General features: G+C 41.5%; 1 protein-coding gene across 1 annotated transcript in view; it reads right to left on the bottom strand.

Moving 5' to 3' along the window:
* LOC136434866 (coiled-coil domain-containing protein 146-like) overlaps positions 1-20,498 on the bottom strand; it is a 59,732-nt gene that overhangs the window by 15,354 nt on the left and 23,880 nt on the right. Inside the window, exons 3-13 of the mRNA XM_066427949.1 lie at positions 11,159-11,241; positions 10,528-10,737; positions 9,895-9,952; positions 6,491-6,634; positions 5,179-5,211; positions 4,300-4,373; positions 3,939-4,026; positions 3,151-3,290; positions 1,093-1,375; positions 666-836; positions 57-145 (exon numbers count right to left, since the gene is read on the bottom strand). Coding sequence (XP_066284046.1) covers positions 57-145; positions 666-836; positions 1,093-1,375; positions 3,151-3,290; positions 3,939-4,026; positions 4,300-4,373; positions 5,179-5,211; positions 6,491-6,634; positions 9,895-9,952; positions 10,528-10,737; positions 11,159-11,241 — 1,373 coding nt within the window. The remainder of the gene's footprint in view (positions 1-56; positions 146-665; positions 837-1,092; positions 1,376-3,150; positions 3,291-3,938; positions 4,027-4,299; positions 4,374-5,178; positions 5,212-6,490; positions 6,635-9,894; positions 9,953-10,527; positions 10,738-11,158; positions 11,242-20,498) is intronic.

Genomic DNA, 20,498 nt, shown 5'->3' with positions numbered 1-20,498 from the left:
CGACATTGTACAAATCTGTGTAGTCAACAATGTAGCCTGTCCCTGTGCACACTTACTTGACTTGCATCTCCTGGTGCTTCTTCTGGTTGTCTGTGATGGACAGCTGCTTGGTCTTCAGGTCCTCCAGAGCCCTCTGGTACCTCAGCTGGAGGAAAATAACATCCAATTCAAATTCTTTTATTTCTTTTACACTTCTAACTATAGTGAGGCAGCAGATAAAAACTACATCATTATGAGCATACTATAATTGCTTTACATTGTGAAATAACAGAGTCTGAAAGAGATGCCTTTCAGCTAACAAATACCATCAGCTTTTTCCAGTCAACCCAAACAGCCTTGGGTAAGTATCATAACAGCTGAGAAGACCATATTTTGTCTTTCAACAGGCTTAAAAATGAGTTCAACACTAAACTCTTAAGATAACCAAGGAGGTTCTGATATTATTTTGACTTCCTTGAGATAACATGGCTGCTGACAGATGACGGATGTATGCCCTTCATCAACCCCAGTCATAAACGTCGTAGGTCAATGTATACATGTATGTCTAAACTATTGCACTGGCTGCTTCCAAAACATACAACGTATACGGCCCTATTGTCGCAAAAAAAATCCACTATAGGTACATGTAAATCATGAGGTGTACATGTATGTGACCTGGGCTTTACCTGAGCCCTCTGCAGGTCTCTGGCTTTCTGTTCTCTCTCGTCCGCCTTGATGGCGGCGAGTCGCTGCAGCTCCACGACCTCAATCCGCAGGTCGCTCTGCTCGTACATCAGGCGCTCTTCTTCTGCTATCAGCTGTTCTACCTTCACCTGCTCCACTGACGTTAGAGCATTCTGTCAAAGGACAAGAGACAAACATGTAGTGTACATACATGTAGTCCTTTAAGTCCTTAAAAAATGCATCAGATTCAACACAATGTAAGGATGTAAGATAGTTCAGTTTCATAAGTTAACATCATGGCTTACTAACACACCAAAAGGTATCATGGATGTGGGTGAATAGAAATCACAAATACATTTGGACATGCATGTGCACACACATATGTAGCAGCAAGCCATCCGTCTCTTCAGTAATGTAAGATAGTCTCACCTGTTGAGCAAAGTTTCTCTTGGTGGCATCCACCTCGTTCTGCAGCTGTTTCCTCTTCTCCAGCAGCGTCCCATCATCCTTTGGTGTAGCGTCCACCTGTGCTTTGACCTTCTCATGGATGGACTGTGTATGGGCCAGCCCGTCCAGCACGACCTTCGTCTGAAGCTCCACCTTCTTCAGGTTGCGGAGGTCGCGGTCCTTCTCGCGCTGCCTCCGGGAGTGGGTGTCGTGTTGGGTCTTCTTCTCCAGGTGGGTGTGTCTCAGGCTGAGGTCAAGGGTTGCCCTGCAACGGTGACATGGGAAGTTATATGATTTTGAAAGATAGCTAACAAGGAACAGTTGAACATGTCATCTTGACAAGCTAGCATGGTATTAGGTATAGGTACCAGAGCCTTTCTGAGGCCATAGGGACAGTGTGCAATGTTAATATACTGTATCTAGGACACTATATACTGTGTCTCGGGCCCTCCTGTGTCTAGGGCACTACTGTGTCTAGGGTACTGCTGTGTCGAGGGCACTACTGTGTCTAGGACACTGCTGTGTCTAGGGCACTGCTGTGTCTAGAGCACATGATTGGAAGGCAAAGCCCATACCTCTCTATAGCCTGGGTGCCATCCGATTACTACTGGGACTCCTACACTTGCTACCCTGAGTGTAGGGGCTGGTAGGTATTGGATGGCACCCAGGCTAATCCCTCTCCTTCTGCCACCTTTTACAACCCCCACCAAATTCAGGTACCCATTTTTATCTCCATGAAAAAAGGCTTTTTCATGGATATACTGTTTTGCTTGCGTTTGGTGTCTGTGTGTATGTTTGTGTCACCGGTCGCTTAAAGTCACCATAACTGTAAAACCTGTACATGGATTGAAATGATTTTTGGTATGTGGGTGGGTGTTAGGTGGAGGAAGGTCAAGGTCGATTTTGGGCCTCCTAGCATGTGTGACTGGAACTGCAATGGCGTATTTGTTAAAATCTTAAATGTAGAAGAACTGAAGAGTGGATGGATAGATCGTCATGTTCTTTGGTACACAGGTAGGTTAGACCAAGTTGTACACACTCAAGTGCAAACTATGCAGATGAGACCGAATTTGCATAAGTAAGGAGGTAAATCGTTTGCATGGGTGTCGTCGTATGCTTAAAGTCAGCATAACTGTAGAACGTGTAGATGGATTGTAATGATATTTGGTATGTGGGTATGCGCTGGGAGGAGAATGGTCAAGGTCGATTTTGGGCCCCCTGGTTTGTGTCCCTGGAACTGCAATGGCCTATTTGTAAAAATGTTCTAAAGGGGTATAACTGAAGAGAGGAACAACAGATTTTCATGTTATTTGGTACGCTGGTAGGTTGGATGGAGATGTACACACTGAAGTTCAAATCATGCGAAGTTATTGTGTTTGTGTGTGTGTGCGCGTGTGTGTATGTTTGTGTCACCGTGTTTGTATGTATGTGTCACCGGAAGCTTAAAATCAGCATAACTGAAGAACGTGTGGATGGATTGAAATGATATTTGGTATGTGGGTAGGTGCTGGGAGGAGAAAGGTCAAGGTCGATTTTGGGCCTCCTGGTATGTGTCACTGGAACTGCAATGGCGTGTTTGTAAATATTTTCAAAGGAGAATAACTGAAGAAAGGAGCGACAGATTTTAATGTTATTTACTATGCAGGTAGCTTAAGCAGAGATGTATACAATGAACTGCAAATTATGCAAATTGGACTTAATTTGCATAAGTAATGAGGAAAATCTATATCTGCAGTGTTGTCATGTGGCACCCCACCTGTCAGTAGCTATTTATAGCGAAAGTACACATAGCGAAAGTAGGTCAGACTTCTCCCCTTGCAGTGTGGGTCATACCATTGAGCGATATAGAATGGGGGGAACTGGTTTAATAGAAAAACAACGTTTCATGGAGATTTTGGGTCCTAAGACTCTTGTTACACCTGGATGGAGTGAGGAAAGTAGTATAGAGTGTCTTTCCCAAGGACACAACATCTAGCCAGGAATGGAACCGGTGACCTCTCAATCACAGATTCAAGGGTCTGAACTAACAATGTACCATACCTGTCACCCATTAGAACAGCTTCTCTCTCCTTGGCGACCTCGTAGTCCTTGTTGAGCATCTCATACTCCTGTTGTCTGGAGAACAGCGCGTCCCGCTGACGGTTCAGCTCCTCCTGCACCTCTGCCTTCTCTGCCTCCACCTGGCAGGACAACATAATGATCATGACGATATCAACAACTAAGGAACTGTAACGTCAATGAAGGTTAGACATCCAGGTAATAAGATACACAAGGTAACAGTTACTCAAGCAACTGGATAGATTTTGGAAACGGTCAGATGTTTCAGGCAGCATCCACTACCTTTCGTCAGTCACTGACAGTGCAACCTGAAGCATCTGACCGTTTCCAAAATCTGTCCAGTTGCTTGAGCAACTGTTACCTTGAGTAAGGGATGTAACTTAAGGAACTGTTAGAGGGACAAGTAAATCCCAAAAAATTTCGCCCCCTCAGGAATTTGGCTTTGGGCAACACTCGATAGCTGGTATTAGTTTTTTTTTTCTTCTTATAAAGTTATCCTACAAGTGCATGGACATTGCATAAACCAACATTTTGTACAATAAATTGTTTTTTATTTGTGACCAAGTCACACCAAGTCCCGCAGGTCCATCAGAAAAGAACAGCCAGTCAAAATGCTTTTATTACGGTTTTCCACCCCAACATCTGCTTGGACAGTACTACACCATGTAATGTCAATCATCCACATGCAGGAAGATGTGTGAATGGCATTTGCAGGTCCATTGAGTCTACAAGCAGTGAGCTAGTGTTTAAGGTGACTTAGAAATCTGTACCTGGTTTCTCTTCTCCCCAACACCTTTGATCGCAACGTTCAGTTCTTCTTCCTTCTCCTGCAGCTCTTTGCTGTTCTTTTCCACCTCCCTGTGGACAAGATAGACAATAATGTGTCAGAAACTCAACAAAAGCTTGGAAAGCAAAGTCAAATCTTCTAGACTGGACTTGGTTTACAAGGCCAAATAGGAACCTTGGGTAAATTGCTGACTTACAGCTACAAGTACATCTATTGTTAGCCACGCCCATTGTCTGCTTATGACCTTAATATTGAAGAAAATGTATGGGCCCCTGAAATTACAAATACACTTTAGATGATTGAAATCTAAATGCAGTAAACTAACATGAGGAATGTTAACTTACAGTTTCTTCCTGTTGGTTTTCTCCTGTTCCTTGGTGTACTGGGCTGGCAGGGTGTTGATTTGGACTAACTCTGACTGCAAACATGCATGGAAAATATACACTATTAAGGTTGTTTCGATACCTGCAAAGCTTTCAAAAAATGACTACTTGTAAATTGTTAATACATCAAAGTTACAAGTCAGATAGGTTTGGCATAAAGAGAAATGGTACAAAAAAAAGTCAGATTCTCCAAACCTCCCATAGTGTACTGTCTAATGAATCATAGAGTCTCCATCTAAAAAAATCTCAAGGCAAACTAAGATAGTCAACACCTCCTACGCCTTCTGTTCTAAGCTATCAGTGCATTAATGTTCTATGTTGTAATATTATAGGGCGAGACAAATTTAAGTATAGATTTCATACGAGGAAAAACACTTGAGGACTCACATTACTCTTCTCCATGCAACAGAGCAATGCAGTCAGACAAAAATATGGGCTGAGCACACATTTTTTAAATATATAATGTACTTAGGTGTTATCCCTTTTCACTCTTTCTACATGGCAGTTATTTAGCTCTTATTGTTAAATCCATCTACATCACATTCAATGCATCTTAATCAAATCTCCTGGGCAGCAACATTACAAGACATTTCAGCAAGGAAAAAGCACAATTTTCAGATGCATACAACATATATTTGTCACAGATTACAATACCAAGAGAAAGAAATCCATTTCATATTTTTTAAGATACAGATTTGATCTAACACAGTTTTGGATTGCCCCAAGATCATGCACAGCTTTCTGTGAATCATAGCACCCTGGGAACGATAACTATCTTGACGTCAGTTGGAACAAACCCCACACAAGCACAGGTCACCCTGTTAGCACGTCTTGGCTCACCTTCAACTTCTCCTGCTGTTCCAACTCAATCTCCTGTCAAGACACAAAGAAGAAGAGACACGAATTAAAACATTAAATCACACACTTCCTGTTATTACTTAAGGCCTCCTTTTAACTAGAGCGACCGTACAATTGACAGAGAAAGTATTGAATTTGTGTAACCCTTGATTTCAAAATTAGAAAATGATTGAAAGTGCAACATTTTTGAAGATACGTTTTAGCATATACCTTATTCACCTCTATTACAAATGTTTGAAGTTAAAGATTTTCATCTGGTATGAATAAACTGTAAGCTACCACAAGACTAGCATATCTTCTATATGGATAGATTTGTATACTGCAATTGTAACACAATTCCCATATCGCAATCCTACATCTTGACTTTCAGTCTACAAATCTATAATAGCTTGCTTTTACGATGAATTTTCCTTTCAGGTGGGACAAATCTTCCTCAGTTGCAGACTTAATGACAGAAGACAAGACCTCCAAGTAATAGGCCTCCTTACGTCTTTAACGCGGCCCCTGGAGAGTTGTTATCAAAGAAGATGGCACGTGGCCATCTGAGAAAATGTCAAAGGCAAACAAGGAAGCCCTGGAGGTCCTCCATTGTGTCAGAACGAAGCCCTCTCCTGGTCTTCCCTACTGTTCCTGTCTCCACTTGGGGAAGAATGTCTGGCGACTGCATGCCAGGAGACCGCCCTGACATGGAGGGTACTGTTGGACATTTGTCTCCTCTTCCTCCATGTCCATGTTAGACTGTCAGCATGGGTGGCACGGTCTGTCTGTCCCAAGCAGTCATTGCCATGGGACACCCTCTTTGAAGTTGGGTTTTGTGTCATAGCAGGATATTCTTTTGCCAGCTATGAATCCTTCCTGATATCATTTTAAATTTGTGGTCGTTAAAAGAAGTCGCATGCTGATATTCAGTTCTGAGAAAGTTGACTTTCAGGAGATCTCACGGTGACCATAAAATAGAATGACCTCCCTGCCAGAGGTAACTTTTCCAACTTTTTCCAGACTTGTGAACTGTATTTACCCTAAAGAGAGGACTGTCCTGTGTTTTCTTGTGTGGAAGGGAAGGCACTGTGGCATCAGGTGATGAACCCTGACAATATCTTATGATAAAAGGTTTATATTTCATCTTTGTAAGATGTTACCAGATCATTTAACCTTCTCCCTGCTGCCTAACCCTAGATAATTGGTAGCCCAAAGGCTGCTTCAGTGTGCTAATGGGGTTGAGGAGCAAGACAAGAAGAAGACTGATATGTTAAAACTAGCATAGTCCACTTTGACAGTGTTGCTTGTCACTGACCAGTTCCTTGAGTTCCTCGGTGATCTCCTTCTGTTGTGTGTCCAGGTCCTCCCGCAGGTTCTTGGCTTCCTGCTGCCTCTGACTGATCTCCTTCTTAAGCTCCTCGATGACCTTCTCCAGCTCCTTCTGCTTCTTCTCCAGTTCCTACATACACAGATCAGGGCATGGGTTTAGCTTCTACAGTCCTGTAGCTGAGGGTGGGAGACTTTTAGATAAACACAGACAGGACATGAAGTAGTCACGGTGCACAAACAAAAATGCCATGTACAGTATGTCAGTTAGCTTAAAGACTACCAGTTTCCAGACTGTTCAAATCTTCTTCCTCATCTTTTACATATCAACAGTATGTACACCTGGATGTTCCAAAAAGATCCATTCAAATATACTAAATGTACAAAATCTAAGACATCTAAAGGTAGACTGGCTATGATCTTCATAATGTATACATTCAGGGTAGCTCTGTTGACAGAAGAAAGATCCATTCAAATATACATGTATACAAAGAGATCTAAAAGTGAGACTGTCAGGATTTTGCAGTACATAATTAGGAACCTTCTAATAAGCAGGCTATCTTCCTCATCATGTATACATTTAGGGTATCTCAGTTGACAGAACAGAGATAACAATAGTACAAATTAGCATGATCCTGACAGGTACAAACTGAATTCCAGCCATATGGAGGTATTGTTTTTGGAGCGTCTGTGTGTCTGCGTGCCTGTCTGCGTGTGGTCAGCATAACTTTAGAACATTTGGATGCATTGTAATTATCCACACCCCTACACAGCCAAAAGTCAAGTAGAGAGAGGTGAGAAACTGAGTGCCTCACCGCGTGGTCCCTTGACGGAACTGACTTACTGATAAGGGGTTGCACCAGGCAGCGTGCTCCCGGGCGCGTCTAATTAAACGATTTTGTCTCTGCCCAAATGTATCCAATGACATTTGGTATGTGAGTACTAGGTGTTGGAAAGCCGACGAAGATCAAGATTAATTTTGGGCCCCCTGGTGTGTGAACTTGGTACTGCGGCAGAACTTTTTTATCCTAAAGTTTTCTATCTTTTTTTTGGAATTTGGTCAGGCAGCTCAACCCATTCTGGTCAGTTTTTTACCTCTCACAATACACACAGCAGAATCTTTCCTGGGAGTGGCACTGTGTCAGTGTATAAAAAGGTGTTGTATAACCTTAGATAACAAGCTCAATCAGATACAGGCTTTGCTTCTGGCAGGACATCTAAGGAATTCCTCCTATCTATCGACAGAAAGTGTCCATTGTCCGCACATCTCTTCTGTACAGACAGGATTTATTGCGAGTTGATAGACCTCAAGATGGCAGCCAAAGCACACATGTAATGAGGGGAGTACCGTCCAACACTGTGCCAACATTCCTAACCTTTTCCTTTCATCAGTAAGAAGCATTGGTTCATTGCATGCATGCGTTTGGTAAAGGTAACTTCTGAGGCATAGATGCCCTCAAATAGCATCCTGCATATTTTTAAAGTGCAAGACAATTAGACACATGGGTTACATTCACAATGTGACACTCCGAACATCTGTATTGGACAATGCAAATTAGTTTGTTTGAGTTTTGTGGAGATGTCATGTATATAGAATTCAAAGTTTCCTTACATAACTACATTCAATACAAGTATCATCATCTTAAAGACCTGGCAGCAAGATTTGGGGCTTGAATGTTCATCTGTGTTGGTAGAATTCATTCTGAAGAAGGATCTTTAATTTGGCAATTCTTAACACACAAGGAAGTGCGTAAAAAGACGTCAAACAAGCGGTGGATTAATTATTTGACAAAGACGGGAATTGTACAGTCAAAGATTAATGGGCAATGAGTGGGTGCAGGGCCTCAAGCCACGTTCCCAGGATTAAGATACAGTCAGAATACTTCAATGAACATCTTATCTGAGGAACTGTCTACAAGAAGTTCAAAGAAGGAAGCTTAAGTCGGAAAGGCTCCTTTTGGACCTCCATGGTTGACACAGTCCAAGATTTACTAGATACCAGTGGTATTAGAATAGTTCACAGTAGGTTCATGTCAGCAGGACAGACAACCTTGTTACTGTGTCTACCTTCAATTTTCAATTTTGGCAGCTTCTTCACACGAAATAGCAAAATCTCCTTTTGATCTCTGACGTCTTTTCTTAGAAATTTACCGACCTTTCACTGCTATAGGACAATGACGGGTCTGTGAACTTTTTATAACACTTGGCAGTCGGTCTGTAGAGACGATCTAAAACACTAGCTACACACACTCAATTTGCCTCAGTCTGTTTCTTTTGGCATCAAAAGCATAGCTTTATGTTATGTCTAGAGATAAGTCAGATGGTCAACTTTGGATTCTTTCTAGATCTTTCAGGCATCAGAAAAAAGGATAGCTTGAGAAATTAAGGAACTTCCTAGACAAAACTATTTCTGGTTCTTATCTGTCTGCAATCATGAGCCTTCCACAATATCAACTGAGTTGTTTCTTTCCATTTACCCAAAATCACTTGCCCAGAAAATTGGATATTTGTGGCTTACTTTCTACAGATTCTGCAGGTTAAAATCATCTGTTATCGGTATTTGAAAAAAGTAGTTTCTGAGTTTTTAATTCTCTGCTTTGAAAGATAAGTCAATGAACTTTCATTAGGTGGATCAACATGCGTGACGCAGCCGGTTTACATTCCAAAAGGTGTATCGCCACTGTATATCCTTATCAATTGTTTCCAGACTGCTGCAGACTGTTACAGGCTAGACCTGCTGATGAGGAGCAAATGTCCTGTTTTACAATCGTTGCCAAATTTTCTCTCAGTCTAATGGAGGACTATAAACTTCATGGCAACATTCGGGGTAGAAAGGTCGGCAAGCCTGCTTCTAAGAAATCTAATCCTCTTTTAAAGTGCAGACAACAACAAAAGGAAAGTTGGTTTTGTATTATATAATTGATGGTAGTTCCAAGATGGCTACCAAGTTCTGTTTTGCTGCGACAGTGTGGTTCAAGCGCCACTTACTGACCAGTCTAACTGGTCTGGACCTTTTAGCCTAGTGGTAAGTGCGTCGGGATATAGGTTCAATTCCCGGGAGCCAGGAGACCTTTACTTCTCACCTTGTGCGTCTCAGTGCTTCTAAAAGTATGTGATAATGAGATATCTCTGATATGAAACAAATTAACCGTCAAAGTTAATGTTGTGAAGACTAGAAAGACACTTTGGTTCATTGCTAGTGATGTTGGCAGCCAGGAATCAAAATATCAGCCTGAGCGTGGTCGATTCTTTATGTCAACAGTAGCTCATGAAGTTCTTTTCTCTGTTTTGCTACTTCATCCCGGGCAAATTTACTAAAAATCTGACTTTGCAATTTCAAAATTTAATGATTCTTCTTGTTGCTTCTGTTACAAGTAGAGAATTCATCCTTACCCCAGGTTTGGGCATTCTGGAGTACTCCCTCTCAAGCAGTCGCTTCTCTTCATGGAGGCTGATGGAGGGAGAACAAATTTTATCATCAAAGTGACAAAAACACATATTTCAACTAGATTTTGGCAGAAAGTCACTCTTCTCACAGACATCCAACATACATGTAACTGTCACACATATACCGTATGGAAGTCAAATCATGTGGTACTTCACTGTGCATCCAAAATGAATAGATTCCTTCTGCATACAAGATCGCTGTACAAAAAAGCAACAGCTTGTCTTTGAGAATATAAGCTAGCTATGGATGTTAAAAGGAAGGTTGCTCATCACCCCTCTTGTCCATCTTTGCAAGCTTAATCTCAACATGACTTACTTAATTTTCCCCTACATTTCGCTCTCTCCAAATTTCCCCCTGGGTTATACCATTATGTTTCGACACCCCTATTTTCCGACACCCCCTAACCCTAATCCTAAACCTAGGATAAGGGTGTCAGAACGTAAGGGTGTCCAAACATACATGTAGGTGTGTCGTAACATAGGGGTGTCACTCCGACTGGGAAATTTGGCAAAGAAAGTCTTGTTGAGTGTAAGATCGTTACGATGGACAAGAGTCCACCCTGTCTCAAGTTGTCTTACTTGTCGATCTTGTACTGTAGCTGGTACTCCCTCTCGTCGGTCTGTGCGAGGTCGTTGTGGTGCTTGAGCAGCTGGGCGCGCAGCTTGCTGACCTCGGTGTTGGCGCTCTCGGGGAAGTTGTCGGCTTTCTCCAGCTCGACCCTCTGTATCTCCAGCTCGGCCGTGTACGTCTTGGCATCCTGGAGCAGCTTCAGCTCGTTGTCTCTGGTACTGGAGACAGGAGGGAAGAACAGGACTTGTCAATAAAGTCAAACCTAGATACAGCAACCACCTAATGGAATGAGGAAACATGGTTGCTGCGGACAGGTTGTTGCTCAGAACAGGGTGGGGTTGACTATGTAAAAATAGAAGGGACTGTTTTAATGTGGCTTGTGACTGGTGGTGGTTGCCTGCGGCAGGTGGTTGCTTGACAGGTCTGACTGTACATACATGACAATGTTAACAATTTGAAATGACTCACCATAAATCTTAACATGTTTTACATATTAGTGTAATTAACATACAATGATCGCAAGTCAGTGACTTAATCATGTACTTTCCAACAAAGGTAAAGAATGACTTAATCATGTACTTTCCAACAAAGGTAAAGAACATCTTTCTGTGTTCAAGAATAGGAAATATCACTACCAACCTTCTTAGTGTGTCATGAAGCTCGGTGTACTTGGCCTTGAGGTTGGCAACCTGGGTTCCTGTCAACTTGCCTGCATGGAAGAGCTGGAAGAGACAAAAAATAGTACTACTTAGGCACAAAAAACAGCCTCAACATTGATGTAATCACATGTTAAGTCTTAATAAAAGAGGACTCATACAAGTCATGTACATTGTTTCACTAATGCATGTACATCATAGACCTTGCAACTCATTGATTTGGCCGTAAAACTGTTATACTCTGTAGAAGTTAAGTGTAATGCTTTTGATTTAGATTAAGATTTTCAATGGCTACTTGCCATCGATCAGGCTGACATTTTGGCTGGAGAAACTCGGGGCAGACTTCTTCTCTTATCGTTAACTATCGATAACTGTGTTGGGTTCTTTAACATGCTTGAGACTCTTAACATGCAACAAGGTAATCTTGCATGTCACAGTGTCATACTATTCATAAGAGCCTCTCAAGCAGGCTTTCTAAACAAGTTGCATGAATTTTCACATGGAAAAAAGTAGAGGAACTTTATCAATAGCCAACTGATATTTCAAAGTCTTACAAAGCTAAGAAAATAAACTAAATCCTATTTTTTCTTGCACTATGTCAGCAACTGGCTTGGACTCTTGACCTAGAACTTGCCATAGGTTATTGAGTGCACCATTTACTTGACGACCAGTATAAAACTCTTTGACAACATACAGGTACATGTACTACATAATGTAGCATGTTTTTCATGTTCAAATCAGGAAGAAATATAAACTAGACTATACACATCCTGCAAGTGTTTGGATCATAAGTTTTAACGACCACGCACGCTGGATCAAGACTGTCACTGTCACCAACTGTGTCAGCAAGAGCAAGCATCACTTTTTCAGACACTTAACTATATCTATAACTATACAGTATTTATGGATACCACAAAAGATTTTAATGTACCAGAAGGTACCAATAACTCATGTTTACAATGTTGGCACCAGATATTATAGTCAAGTACACAAGAAACAGCTTCAATGGACATGAATATGTCAAGTATTATCTTTCAAGCTGAAGGATATTATCAAAAATCCTGAGGACTTCCGAATAGCTGGAAGCAGTAGCAAGTATAGACAAACAAGATCATGATGCATTGTTATATGACAGTCAACCTGTTCAAATGATCACCTCTACCTAAGGACCACCTGGCCAGTTTGACAACTTTTTTGTGGTTTTTCCCATTGACCCATTGGAAGCAATTTAAAAGAATCCTGTCTATAGTGACCACCTGTGCATATAGACCAGATCTTATTGAGTGGTCTTCTTGGGCCGTTTTGACTGTACTTCAAACTCAGGGGGAATAAATGTAAACACAAATTTGCTTTGAACCAGAGCTGATGAGTCAGGAACACCACCGATGATCGAAGAAACAAGAGACACACCACAATTCCCAGCTCAGCAGGCCGAGCACAATCTCATGTCATAAAGTTAATTGGGACTTTCAGCCACCCTGGTTTTGAAAAGGATAAGCAGGAAGTGTTACATAAATGTCAGGTTCATTGTCAACAGCAAGATGACATATTTCAGCTGGGCTGTCAATAGGACAGAAATTTGCTTACTGGGACTAATCAAAAGTTCACCCTGGAAGTGTGAACTTTTCTTAGACAAGAGTATTTTGTCATGTCTAGTTATCATCTAAACAGCGCAATTAAAAAGTTTGGACTTTTCAACGTTTTCCATGCAAATAAGACTTCATGACAGGTAGATAACAGCAACCTGGCACCCCATCATGTAGTGATTGTTGTGACCACTGTCTCACCAGTATCCTTACTCTCCAAGCAGATGTTGGGTTTTGGCTTGTTTTTGACGTATTTTAGGCGTCAAATTGACTCAAATACAAGCCGAAACCCGACCTCTACTTGGTTGTTGTTGGTAGCTGAAAGAAGCCGTGACAAAATAGAAAGCCTGACAAAAATGCCTGAAAAGGCGTCAACAAGCCGAAACTCAACCTCTGTTTGGAGAGTACAGTATCTTACCATCAACTCAGTTGTCAGAACACCTCAGATAACATTCCTGACCTTGCACTTCTTACTTCTTGGGCACGAACTGAAGATAACCTACCATAACCTTCCACACCTTGGAGGATTTGTGTTTTATGGGATTATCTCAAGTGTGATCTAAACCTTGACCCACCGGTTAATTAACAGTGCCCGATGTGGAGGCCTTGGCCTGTGTTTGTGTAATGGTGCATGTAGGTGAAAAGAGGTCTGTGGTGAATTACTAACTTCTGACAGCAAAGACTATCAGATAACGCAATGAAAAAACAGAGACAGAAGAAGAGTCGCATCATTTAGCACATCTCCTCCCATCACAACAATGAGCAGCTGTACAAGACATTGAAAGAGTTTTTATCACAAGAAGCAACCTTCAAAAAATTACTAGTGCTGGAAGCAATTTCAACTCATTTTAGATCTGGACAAGGTTTTGTTGTGCAAGTTGAATGAACATTCAAATCCAACATGATTAAAGATGATATGATTTGATAAAACCATCATAAAACTGTCACACAGTACATGCATCTAAAATCTTCACATCCGATCCCTCATAAAGCTTATATCTCTTACATCACTTAAGGATACAAATCTCAGATTTACCTGGTGTAAGATATAAAGTTAATGACCAAGATTTATACTAGAGCTGTCTTGTGAAGGTTGAAGCATCAGCTCAGTCCTAGTTACTGCGAGGTCAATGAACTTTTGGTTCTGACTGCAACATGTGCCTGCTACATGTAGAGATGTTTTGGTCAAGTTTGCCACAAGGATCTACCTATTTCTTAGGATATTTTCCTTTGAAGTGACAACCTCTCTACAATGAACTCTATCTATGACATTTTCAGTTACAGTGATATTCGCCAAAGAATGGTTACTCAAGCAACTTGATATGATTTTGGAAACTGTCAGACGGTAGCATCCACTATCTTTCGTCAGTGACACTGAGTAAGATCTGTAGTTCAGCAGGTACTTTTTAACCACAAACTAATTCTACGAGTGATATTATTCTATAACTGATGATATGGAATTGTGTGCACTAATCGGAGAATGCAGCAACATTGCAGCTTGAAAGCGGTCCAATGTTTCTTCAACTTTGAAGTTATTCTAACCTCTTCCAGAGATATTGTGCACTACCCTGGACCTTGCCATGTGCGTGCTAAGATGTGACAGGTCCCTTCAAATGAGTTCATCACTGTGATTAGAAAAGAATCCAGCTCCCTTTGAGAGGTTGTGTCCCTCTCCTAAAAGGCCCACCTGCACGCACTTGACCTTCTTCTTAGCGCAGCTTTTAATCTACGTTTCCACCTTGAAGTGATTTGCTGTGACAGTTGAGGGTGTCTTCCATGTCCCTGTGGTTAATAACGTGCCCACATATTGGCACCTCCAGAAGAAGTAACAACTGTATAACATCTTCTTTGTAACTCTCTGTGAACTTTTTACTGAATGCCCAGTGTCCTGTTGCAGACTATAGGACCTGAAGAATGCTGGGAAGAGACTTTATCGCACCATTGCATGTCACAGTTGCTGGTGAGAAAAATTGTCTGGATGCCCCAGGTACGGGTTACCATGATGGCATGAAGACTCCTGTGGCTAGGTGCTGGCAAAAGGTCCTGTGAAATGCTACAAGATCAAAGCAACTAAGCTGAAAAACAAAAACAATCTCCAAGGCTTTTTTGGAGCTGAGCGCAAAGAAGTAGGATAGGTCTTATATAACTAAGTTCCCTTGAGTAAGTATTAGTTCACCTTAGGGAGGCTTTTCCAATGTCTTTGACATCCCCAAGTCTAATTGATTCTTCACACTCAAAAAGATTTGTTCATGGTCAAATGATTTGAAACAGCGTTGGAAGCTTCTCTGTAAGAAAGTTGTATGGTTTGATTGACAAAAGGACACCTGTCAACACTGTGATGCTAGTCATTGTAGTTCTTTTTACTTCCATCAAGTCTGTTAACTGCAATGTCAAGGTTATTCCCCTAAAGCTCATATTCCAAAGCAGCCAAATGCATTGAAGCTGCGGCTGCCCCCATGGCCAGTGAGGGAGTATCTCACTCATAACCCCTTCCAAGGTTGTGAGGTGGGAGTGAAGCTCTTATGGGAGACACAGGGCTCCGAAATGTGCAATCCATTTTCAAAGGATGTTTTCCATCAGTGCTGCATCACACCTTACAGATGCATGTACATTGTGTTGGCAATTTGCAACTACACTTGTAACATTGATTCAGAGTGTTTTCTTGTCGTTTTTCTTGTTGACGTTCTCTTGATCTTTCCACAAACTCTAGAAGTATCAGATCTGGAACTGGCTTCAAATCTGGGTGAACTTCAACTTCAACTTTTCATCTGTGCCAAATTCATTTCCTGCTTGAAGTCCCTGCCAGTGCATCAGGACCAAGTTTAGGACTAAATTTAGATCAAGAAGGGATGGTAGTGTGTACCTCAATGTCATGGGATGCGTTTGACCTTCAATTAGTCAGGGCCTGATTGAATCTTTCACATCTCTACATTCCACGGTGTGGGATACTGTCTGGCTATCAAGTGATTCAATAGATAGCTGGATGCAGTCTGTTCTGTCTAGTTTACCTAGTCACGACATACAGCTCGTTCTCACGATCTTCTCTACAACTGCCAAAACTCTGTTTTTAAATGACTGGCATAAAAGGCCGGTATTGAGTTACAAAAGGAGGTAAAAGATCTAGACACATGGGGTTTTTACCATAATCAGCAGACACAAAAGAGAACTTTAATTGCTTTTATATGGCTAGACCTTTTAGACTCTCCATCTAGTTAAACAAGGAACACAATCGAAATGGCTATCCATTGCTATCTATTTGTATAGAGAGGCTTAATTAAGAGCGACTTCAAAGAAAACGGCAGCATCACAAGGGTACCTTCTCTCATGGGTATACTCTATAGCCAACAGGCTTGGCAATATTGTCAGAAGAGGTCAGGTAAGGACAGGTTTCTCCTCGCTGTTTGTTTTGTTAATCTGAAGTTCATCAGAACCCAAGGCCCTGTTTTTGGTCCATGTAGGATGATACTAACTCAAGGAATGCATTAGACCACCATCGTGCTGCTTTAGCTACAGTTAAACATCGCCTCAAGAATGTACTAGGTGGATTTGCAGATAAAATTGATAGCTGCTAAAATAGAATATTTGATTTGTCATAAGCTGTCGTTATTAGAGTTACCATATACCTTTGTTATAAGACGTACTTGATATTACAGCAACTGTATTTTCAGATGGGAAAAAAGCTGCCATGTTTTGCTTTGGATTGCTCTTTTCCTAAGTTTGTTGACTCTACCACTCCTGAACTTCTGGCTCCAGAGACAGAGGGTCAGAGTGAAGCTCAAGAATCAGAAGACAATACTTTCCTGTTTACATTTTCTCCGGATGCCAGTTCTGCTCTATCAATTACACTTCATTCCTAGAATCCAATGTTATCTGGCTCCATCACTCAACAACTTTGTCACCTGAAACTTTTGCTCTTTAAAAACACTGGAGAGGGAGGTAAGGAAGTTTGTCCGAAATTCCAATGTACTGTCAAACCTGTACTAGTGATCACCTGTGCTACCTTATTGAAAGTGGCCACTTGCTGGTGGACGCTCACATGTAGATTATGGTTCCCATTGACCCAAGCATTAAGAATCCTTACTATAGTGACCACCTGTCTAGTGTGAACATTTTCTTCATGTCCCTTGGGTGGTCATTTGAGACAGGCTTGGATGTAGTAAAAAAATGTTCTCTTTGCTACTCAGTTGTCAAAGGGCTTATGATATCAGAAATACATTTCAGAAACTACACGTACAAAAGATAAGCAGCAAAGCTGAAGCTTTGGCAGTAATATGAACCTGCTGGATCCAGACATTCAGATACATGCAGCATACCAGTAAGATAAAAGGCACCTGCCAATCGCAATATCCCACCAGGAAAGGAGAGGCTTACATTACCTCCACATACACACACAGATACACACACACAGGGAGGGGCTGCCAGCCTTTCCTCCTTAATGTGCTCGAGGCACCTCCTCAAACACAGGTCTCCATTAAGTCCCTTCCTAAAGATAGGTGCAGCCCTCACTGAGATGCCCTTCCCAGGATATGAACCTGGGTCTCCCAGTTACGATCTAGTTAGAACCTGGAGCTCAACTGTGAGCAGCTACAGGGACATCCGGAGGCTCTTAAAGATGTAACAGTCTGAGTCCTAAGAAAACACAACTGTTGAGTGTAAGGAAGTTGCACAGCCTTCACCATAGCCAGGTGAACTTCTTTAACCCATGTCTACCAAGGAACAGGTGGGAGAGATTAGTTAGGAGATTAAACTTAGCCTGCTGAGCAGCTTTATCTCAAGGGAAAAAAGCCACACCAGAGGATTAGTCATCCTTGGTTGTAACATGAGTTTGTCTTTAACCTTGAACCTCAATAGGTGACAGTGGCAAGCTCGTTAATGAAGAGCACAAGATGCACTTGGATCTGATCAAAGTCAAAGACACCTGTGTGGAAATGGCTTTGGTTCCACACTTGATAGGCTAGGGAAGGAAGGGGGAGAGGTTTATCAAACGGTAAGGAACTCATTATATAGTATACAGAGGTCTTCAACACTGCACAAATGATGACCAGTTGACAGGTAATGATATGAAAGTTTCCAATGTCTCCAAGAAAACATTTGTACTGATTATTAGTGTAACCAACATATATAACTTTGCTTACATACAGTTGTACCTATATGCATACACAGAACAAAAGATGACCGTTTTAATAACTAATGGGGTACTACACTATTGCCACTGCTGTACCATCATCATCATCATCATCATCATCATCATCATCATCATCATCGGTCGGCTGCGAATATATCATTATGAAGTACAGTACATAATTCTACTCTACTCTACTCTACATGTACTTAATAGTAACTGCAGCCACTTGCTTGCTGTGATTACCCTTTGGCGAGTCAGTCTTCCATTATAGCACTTCAAGGAAACCACAAAGTATAAATCTGTTAGAAGTCCAGGCTTGGCTCACTTACTCCCTAACACTAGACACCTGTATACATGTGGGATAGCTGGCCAGACCCACACTTGGACCTCATGCAGGGCATGTACTTAACCTTGAGATCAATGTCTTTTGTCCGAGCCTGTTCTACTTTAGCCTGAAGCTTGCCAGTGGCTATGTCTGGAAGAAAAATGCATGGCATTCCTTCAACCTGTTGTTATGTACCCCAGACCTTGTTACATAACGTCTAGACAGTGGTTCAGAGATGGACTTTACCATGTACAATTGTCGTGCAATAAAGTTCTTCTTCATCATAACCTTTATCATATGAAGTTTATATCTCAGAATACACCCTGCTTGTTTTTCCCAAACACACAAACTCTGAAATCTCAGTTAATCATCATTTCTGATTTTAGAGCAGCTATGCACCTGACAGACCTAGTAGTGAATATCGACCAATGATATTTCCACTTTATAAATTCACAGGCCCTGCTCTGACCAGTGGTCTTATGACATGAAGTTGAATAAGAGATTATAAAAGTGGATAAAGCCAGCCAGTCTATGTATCAGAGTCTCACATTGAATCTGCATACAACACATCTGAAGTTGAAGGGCAAAAAGTCTGGAAGCCGGATTCATGTACATCCTATCTATAGCCCAGCAACTGGAAGTACTCTGACCAGTGGGACTTGACCCTCCCTTGACCTCTTGAGGACCCTAGGGGTCATCCTGGACTCTTGCTGGTTGGTTATGACAACATTTAGAACTGGATGATGTCATCAGATAGAGAGGGCACTTATCACTCTTTGATATTAACAGGAAATCTTGTTACCACACTTTGTACAGGCACTTGAATATGCTTAAATCTATTTAAGTTGCTTCATGGCATTTCATAAACCACGCTGCAGTACTTAATAACCTCTATGATATGCCATGATGGAATCATATCTGTGTCAAGGGACACATATCTCTACATTGCAAACATAACACAAATTTCTACATAGCATGACATTAATATACCTTTATACTCTCAAAAAACAATGTGGATCCACTTGACTTACATCAAAGGGAAATACTAAGACTACAGCACAAGTACACCTCTGCTAACCATTCCATGTTGGATGTGTTTTGTTAACCACAGAAGAATGTGCATCTCCCCAAAGACTGGTGCACCAGAGACTTGGCAGGAACATCTCTCTAAAAGTTTGCATTGCGGCTTCTGCTCTGTCCTTTTGGATGCTGTGAAGTGGAGACCACTTCTCTGTAGGGGCTCCCTGCCCTCTGGCCCGGTAAGCCGGCCACTTGATGTGGATACCACTTGTCTGCCTGGCTGTTATGTATAGGGTCTGCTGGAGTGCCTGCTCTTGACCTCTATCTGTCACCCTAGATACCACAGCACAGACAGTTCACTCCTCCCTGCCCTCCCCCTCCATGTTGAAATGATTTTTCCTTGCTGTGTCAACCACATGATAAGGACCCCCAGGGAGCAGAAAATCCATCATTTTCTGGAAGCTTGCCTCCACTGATGCCTTTCCAAACAACCATCCTTCCCTTGGGTAAAATCAACTGGCTATCAAGCAGGGCTCCAGCTTTATTTTTCTGTCCCACTCATTGTTTAGGAGTCCATGTTGTTGCTTTTCATTGTTAAATCTAACATTTTAAGCTTACAAAAATACACCTTTTTTTTACAAACAGGGTAAAACTTTTTTCTGTCCCAACAAGCAAATTTCTGTCCTGGGACAGAGGGACTGTCCTGAAGCAGCCATGTTTTCAATGAACACTTCGAATGCTCCGATTAAAAGTGTTCGCCTTGATCATGAATGTTCACCTTGAAGTACAGCCAGTACAAAGGTCATTGGAACCAACATATTTTTGTGAAAATATAAGTGTAAGTTAGAAAGAGATTAAAATCTATGGTTGTCAAAGTGGCTTTAAATAGCATATCGAAATCTGAGATGTTGTGGTTGAATTCCAAAGTTTTTATACATCCTTTCTTTGACCCTCCATTTTTTACATTATTTTTTAGCCCATCATGTCCGCTGCATAACAGCCCTACATGTAAATACCAGCAAATTAACGGATTTACCAGCAACATGGAAAACTTAGTTCTCAAAATAGTTTCAACATTCCATCTACTCCTGTATTGAGGTATACCTGTTGTAAATTAGGGTTATCTTAATCTGATCTTTTTGGCTCAAATCCCCCTTATAGAAGACAGGCAGTACAGGGGTTCATTCAGGGAAGTCACTGGGCCAAAAGTTCAGGAACTCTAGATCTAGAGACCAGCTAAAGTAATCAACAGTATGGCCTCTTTCTT

This window comes from Branchiostoma lanceolatum, chromosome 5 (assembly GCF_035083965.1).
Source record: "Branchiostoma lanceolatum isolate klBraLanc5 chromosome 5, klBraLanc5.hap2, whole genome shotgun sequence".
In the NCBI taxonomy this organism is placed as follows: Eukaryota; Metazoa; Chordata; class Leptocardii; order Amphioxiformes; family Branchiostomatidae; genus Branchiostoma; species Branchiostoma lanceolatum.
This window is presented reverse-complemented; position numbering and strand designations above follow the sequence as displayed.